Raw genomic sequence first — 7000 nt, 5'->3', positions numbered from 1 at the left:
TGCATATCAAAGAAGCACCCCGACTTTGCCTCAGCAATCTTGGGGGATGGAGAACTAACACTGAATACGGTTTTGATCTTTTGTGTGCCTTGGCCACTCACGTCTAGCTCAGCAAGACAGTCGCCAAAGTTATTTTGACCAGGAAATGGCAATCTCCAGCCTCCAGATGCAAATCTTGTTTACTGGCTCACTCAACGGAATGATAATCCTTGCCTGAGGCAGACAGAAAACTTGGCGGGGCCGACAGTTTAATAGTCCCTTAATTCCAATTTTGGTCAGAAAATGTTTGTCGTCAAGTCCCATGTTCATTAGTCCACGTTATGATAATAATTGTCACTAATGCTATTGACTGGGGAAAATGGTTGACTCAGTCAGTCGCACATGCAACTCTTGATCTCAGGGTTGTGAGTTTGAGCCCCACGCCAAGTGTAGACATTACTTAAAAATTAAATATTTTTTAAAAATGCTATTTTGCAGCATAAAGGGATAATGCAAACTTGAGATGCAATGAAAAAAATAAGAGAATTTGGAATGTTTTAGAAGTATGTCCAAAAGACATACTTTTAGAAGCATGTCCATAGAGAGCAACCAGAATGATGAAAATGTATCATAAACGACAATGACCATCTATCTCTGCAGAATTTTCCTAGACCTGAGCAGACAGATGCTTATGCTTCTTCTTTCTTTAAGTTTATTTATTTTGAGAGAGAGTGCACGCATGCAAGCAGTGGAGAGGAAGAGAGAGAAAAAGAATCCCAAGCAAGCTGCACACAATCAGCACAGAGCTGGATGCAGGGCTGGACCTCAGGAACTGTGAGATCATGACCTGAGCCGAAATCAAGAGTCAGTTAACCAACTGAGACCCCCAGGCGCCCCCCAGACAGATGCTTCTGGAGTCTTTGTTCCCAGCCATATTGAGGGATCATACATAAGAAGTTACATATATGTGTGCCTGTGTGTCAGAGTCTCAAGGAGGCCCACAATAATAGGTCTGTCTTACCAGCATAAACTACATGCCGAGCACTGAGGACTTGATGAGCTCTAGTTCATCTGAATTCATACAACAACCAAAATGAGCTGGGCATTACAATTCACATTGAAGAAACTCCAAGTAAGAATGGAAATAACCTGGCCACATTTAGCAACTGTGCCAAATAACACAGGTCATAAGAGGCAGAGCTGGGATGTGGCTCACATTTGTAACCACACAGCACCAGTGCTGTTGGGAAGGTCTTGCCCAGCTTCCCTCAAACTGTCAAATCCTGTGACTCTACTGACAGACCATAAGCACTTTTCTTCATTCACATTTTATTTGAAGAAAATCACAACAAATGTCTGTTTCAAAATGTTTCTCTTTTTTCTTAAAGGTTTTTTATTATTCATTTATTTTAATGGTTATTTATTTTTGAGGGGGCAGGGGAGGGGCAGAGAGAGAGGCAGACAGAATCCAAAGCATCTCCAGGCTCTAGACTGTCAGCACAGAGCCCGAAGCGGGGTTTTAACCCACAAACTGTGAGATCATGACCTGAGCCAAAGTCAGATGCTCAACCGACTGAGCCACCCAGGCGCCCCTGAGATGTTAGTTTTGCGTAATCTCTATACCCAACGTGGGGCTCGAATTCACAACCCCGAGATCCAGTGACTCGCTCCACCGACTGAGCCACGCGGGTGCCCCTCAAAATAAGTTTCTAAACTGAAAACGGTCCATGTTCATTTTTTATTTTTAACACAATCTTTTGGTAATTCATAAACCTTAAAGAAATAAGATAAAAACATGCTTTTAAAAGAGAGACAGGGCTTTGTGTTTCAGGCGACGTGTTCCTCAAACATTTGGAACAGGAAAAGATGATGAGCTCTGATTTTTCTCTCCACAGAACTGGAAAATACGAGCCTTCTGATGTCCACATGGGCATCTTCAGACAACCTTAAATACATATCTAACAGCTATGGCATAAACTCCTAATTATTTTTGCAAATTCACTTGGATGATTAGCATTAACGAGAGAGACCAGCAAATATCAATCTAAAATATTTAAAAGAGCAAACCAAAACTATTTGGTCATTAACTAGGCTTATAAACATGCCATCCACATACTGGAAAAGCTAATAATTACTCTCTAATTGTGCTAATTATGTAATGACAACGTTGTAAATGTTTGTTTATATAATGTTAGATTTCTCCAACTAATCTTATCATTAGTCAGACTTTGGACTTCTGCCACTGTGTGCTCATGTATATACTGGAACGTGCCAAACTGTTGGAGCAATTTATTTTTAAAACTGGTTGTCCACGTGCTACTAGCCTTCAAATCAGCAACTTACCACATCCTTAGGGGGGGGTTCGACTTCCTTCTTTATCTTTTTACCCATCCTGGAAAAAGATGCCGTAATTAGTCAGTGTCACTTGTACATCGTATATGCACAAATCTCTGTTACCTAGGCCCTTTGAAGGAGATTTATTTCCCCATTTCAATTTTACCTAAAAAAAAAAAAAAAGACAATGCACTACAGGTAGAAATGATTGTACATGTACAAATACGTTACCTGCATTCCTATGTCAAACTCCACAGTTTTTAAGGAACTTGTTAAGATTGTTGGGCATTAGTCCTGGCTTCCAGCTTGCCAGGACGGGAATATATCAGGGACATAACTTTTACTTATATGACAGGAAACAGTTTACCATGTGTATAGCTCACTTATGGAGGGCTTAGGAGACGAAACACAACTTACTTTTGAGATCTACAAGAATGTTCTGCCACACAGGGGTGGATTTTTGTCTGCTTTCTTGCACTGATCTATCCCAACAGTATCTGGTACCTAGCAGGCATTCGATGTTTATAAAAATCATGAACTCTGTTTTGCCTGGGAGTCTGATTTTTTTCTGTTTTTTATTTATTTTTGAGAGACAGAGAGAGACAGCACAAGCAGGGGAGGGTCAGAGAGAGGGAGATACAGATTCTGAAGCAGGCTCCAAGGTCTGAGCTAGCTGTCAGCACAGAGCTCGACACGGGGCTCCAACCCACGAACCATAAGATCATGACCTGAGCCTAATCTAAACGCTTAACCAACTGAGCCATCCAGGCACCCCAGGGGGTCTGATTTTGTGAATGACACCCAAAATGTACCAACTCCAAATTAACATTTGTGTCATTTTCCCAGATAACCAAGAGTTTTCACTAATATAATCCATAGCTCAATAAAAAAAAAAGTAATTGAGAATCTGACGAAATGTGTTCTCGAGAAGTAGGGGTTACTGCTTCCAAGACGTTTTTCCACCTGCCATCATACGTCCATAACTGTGCAGACAAAAAGTCAAAGGATTGGTACTGATAATGATATCCCGCAGAGCAGCAACTCTACCTGGGTACAGAGGACTTTCCAAGTTGTTGGTGACTAGAAATCCTTTGAGTTTTCTCCAATGAGAGGTTATGTTTGGCATTTGGGCAATTTCAGATGGTATAAACGGGTCTCAAGGAAATTAGTCTGTTTCTGGAAAATTCTGGGAGTCAAAAATCTTAGGAGAGAATCTACAATGTCAAGGTTAGTTCAGATGGTCTGTCAAGGGGCAAAAGCAACTCTTAGCAATAAAGACACTGACCAGAATCTATCACATATTTTAAAAAGCCACATGTTCATAGAAACTCCTAGGGGCTTCTGAAAGAAGATCCCTAAGTTCAAATCACAGAAATTTCAAGATCTTTGAGCATCTGGGCGAGCTTGTGCTGTGATGTACTACCTCACAGCATATCCAATATATTAAAACATTAAGATGTTCCCACATTCCCCATTAAATATGATTTTCATCACATAAAGTTTTAAAAACAAGCATTTGAAATTATTCATCAGTTTGTATACCACAACATTCTTGCAAAATGAGAAAACTGTTTTCAAGTGTAATTTAATATTTTTTAAAAAATTACATTCATTTTTCAATGTTCTTTTCAGACTTTAGAGGCAATATTTTTTTTCAAAACTCAAACATCTTTCATAGGTGTTGGAAAAGCACACAGATCCTAGATTTTATGTTTATGATATTCCAGGCAGATGCACAGAAACTCTTCTGGACAAATGAAAATCTATCTTACGATTAATCTCTAGGAAAAAGAAATTTCATAGTGCTTTGTAACCAACTCCAAGATAGAGCAGGCTTTGATTTACAAAAGAATTCCTTGTGAATAATGTTAAAGAAAGAACTGAATTATACCTGCATAAAATTACTGTCCGTCACCTGATTTTCATTGAGGAACTTATTTTTTTCCATTTCAGGATAGTGGCTTTAGTAATTGTATATTGAAGAGTTCAGAGGTTAGAATTGCCTAAACACAGGATGACAGCTGATCTCCAGGCCATACCGTGGAGTAGGAAGCATTTTGTTTGTGTTTTTATTACCATATTGAGTATAGTAGTTAATGAGGGAGAAAGTATATAACTGACATAAATCAGGGGCAATGAGCCTCAATATAACCCTACGGTGTTTTTTTTTTAACTTTGTAAATTCAACATTTCACTTAAAATCAACATTATACAACCACATTATCTTATATTATTTTATATTAATCTTATATTATCTTATATTATTTTATTCTTTAAAGATCTGTTTGCCTCGAAAGCTCCAGAGATGTCACATTAAGAAAGTAAATCCTAGGGCGCCTGGGTGGCTCAGTCGGTTAAGCATCCGGCTTCGGCTCAGGTCAGATCTCACGGTTCATGGGTTCGAGCCCCGCGTCGGGCTCTGTGCTGACAGCTGGCTCAGGGCCTGGAGCCTGTTTCGGATTCTGTGTCTCCCTCTCTCTCTGACCCTCCCCTGCTCCAGCTGTCTCTCTCTGTCTCTCAAAAATAAATAAAAAGCATTAAAAAAAAAAAAAAGAAAGAAAAGAAAGTAAATCCTGAGGCGCCGGGGTGGCTCAGTCAGTTAAGAGTCTGACTTCAGCTCAGGTCATGATCTCACAGCTCCTTGGTTCCAGCCCCATGGCAGGGCTCTGTGCTGATAGCCCAGAGCCTGGAGCCTGCTTTGGATTCTGTGTCTCCTCTCTCTGACCTTCCCCTGCTCACACACTCTCTCTCTCCTTCAAAAATAAACACTTAAAATTTAAAAACAAAAAAAGAAAACAAATCCCTTTGACTTTTGGAAGCAAATCCCTTTGACTTTTGGAAGCAAACCTGCTTTCCTTGTCTATTTTACCACCCTTCCCATAGATGTTTTCTATTATGCTAAAACATAAATAACATACAATTTACCATTTTAACCAAATTTAAGTGTATAGTTCTCTGTCTACTGTCCACTTATAGAGGTAATACATTTCATTATGGAAAAAAAATGTGGAAAACAAAGAAGAGCACATGGAATAAAAAAAAGTAACTCAGGGAGATTAGCCCTGTTTCAATATAGTTCCTTTTTTGTGTTTTTTCTATAGTGATTTTACCATGCTACATGGATTTCTATCTCCTATTCTCAATGGTTCCTTTCCTGGAACCATTTTCTTACTATATGTTTTTAAATTTAATTTATTGCCAAATTGGCTAACACTGTGTGTACAGTGTGCTCTCGTTTTGGGGGTAGATTCCCATGATTCATTGCTTACATACAACACCCAGTGCTCATCCCAACAAGTGCCCTCCTCTCCTATTATATTAAACTAATGGACAAGTTCATGAACTCTCTCAGTCTCCATTTATTGTTTCAATCATCTCCAATGAATCAGCAGATCATGTCATTTAAAATAATATCGTGACATCCACTACCTATCTAGACAGTCTCCTCTTGCTGAGCATTTGTTTCTAATTCTCTGAAATTATGGATAAGGCTGCAATGAACATCCTTAGACATAAAATGTCCATCCACATCCTCAGCTGCTTCTTTAAGATAAAGTAAAATAACTGGGTGCAAAGGCATGAACCTCACGGCATTGAGTACGAAAACAAATCTGCTTTAAATGTGCATCTCCTCAATTATTAGAAAGGAGCTACACTTCTCCCCCACAAACTTATCGATCCTTTGTAGCTCTTTGTGAACTTTCGGCCTGTGCGATCTTCAATGTTTTCTAAGGAGGAGACCTATTTTAGGAAATTTTGAAGGAAAGGGGAAGGCTAGGGCAAGTGGGGACTCTTTTCCTGAGTTGCTGAGAGTCAAGGAACGGAATCTTAGACCCTCAGATCCTCTCTCGGGGCTTGTTTGGTCACCGGTTACACGGAAGGAGGCCAGGACGCTAATGAAACCCACCCCGACCCCGTCTGATACTGCGGGCACAGGGCAGGAACCGACAACCCCTAAAAAGGTATTCGTTCCGTCGGTTGCCCCAGACGTCCCCACGCGCTGGGCACCTTCTTGCCCAAATTCTGCGGGGACCTCTGCCCTGGGTCTCTCCAAACTGCGGGAGTAGCTGCGCAGCTGCACGCCCGCCTTTACCTGCCGGGGACGTGGGTGGCGGGGTCCCGCGGAGCAGCCGCTGCTCACACCCGGAGAACTGCGCCTGCCGCCGCCTGCACGCGCCTCCTAGGCCACTGTTGTTCTTGGTTGCTAGGCGACACCGGGCCGCGCCTGCGCGCATCGTGGAGCGCGCGCCTCCGCCCTGGAAGCTCGCGATAGGCTGCGCTAGAGACAGCACGCCTTGGGTAAGCCGTCGGCAGGGAAGGAACCTTGATGGTCCTCCGCTCCGTGAGTCCAGCGCTTTGGGGCAGGCCGGACACGGCAATCCTACTCTTCCTAATTGTTGCGGGCCAGTCCAGGTGAAAACTGTACACCTGCAGGCGGCACAGCCTCAGCTTCGAGCCGGCGGCCTGGCCCTGGATTCGCGCACTCCGAGATGCTAGTGCTTTCTCCCGAAGACAGGCCTCCGCCCTTGCCGATGACTACATCACCACTTCCTGTCCAGACTACCCTACGCCGCAGACCTGCGTGGCTCGCTTTTCAGGCACGAGGGTGTCCTGTCTGTCCTCACAGAACTTGTCTTGGCCCTTCAAAATCTCCTCTTCCATCCTTCTTTCCTCTTTATGCCATTCT

The 7000-nt window shown here is 42.3% G+C and overlaps 1 protein-coding gene across 1 annotated transcript in view; it reads right to left on the bottom strand.

Annotated features, from left to right (window-relative positions):
• Positions 1-6487, bottom strand: part of ARMC3 (armadillo repeat containing 3) — a 99086-nt gene extending 92599 nt beyond the window's left edge. Inside the window, exons 1-2 of the mRNA XM_029955759.1 lie at positions 6407-6487; positions 2323-2371 (exon numbers count right to left, since the gene is read on the bottom strand). Coding sequence (XP_029811619.1) covers positions 2323-2370 — 48 coding nt within the window. The 5' untranslated portion in view covers position 2371; positions 6407-6487. The remainder of the gene's footprint in view (positions 1-2322; positions 2372-6406) is intronic.
• Between the last annotated feature and the right edge of the window lie 513 nt (positions 6488-7000).

The sequence above is a fragment of the Suricata suricatta genome, chromosome 10, assembly GCF_006229205.1.
Source record: "Suricata suricatta isolate VVHF042 chromosome 10, meerkat_22Aug2017_6uvM2_HiC, whole genome shotgun sequence".
Classification (NCBI taxonomy): Eukaryota; Metazoa; Chordata; class Mammalia; order Carnivora; family Herpestidae; genus Suricata; species Suricata suricatta.
The sequence above is the reverse complement of the archived record's forward strand: the minus strand, read 5'-3'. Positions and strand labels throughout refer to the sequence as shown.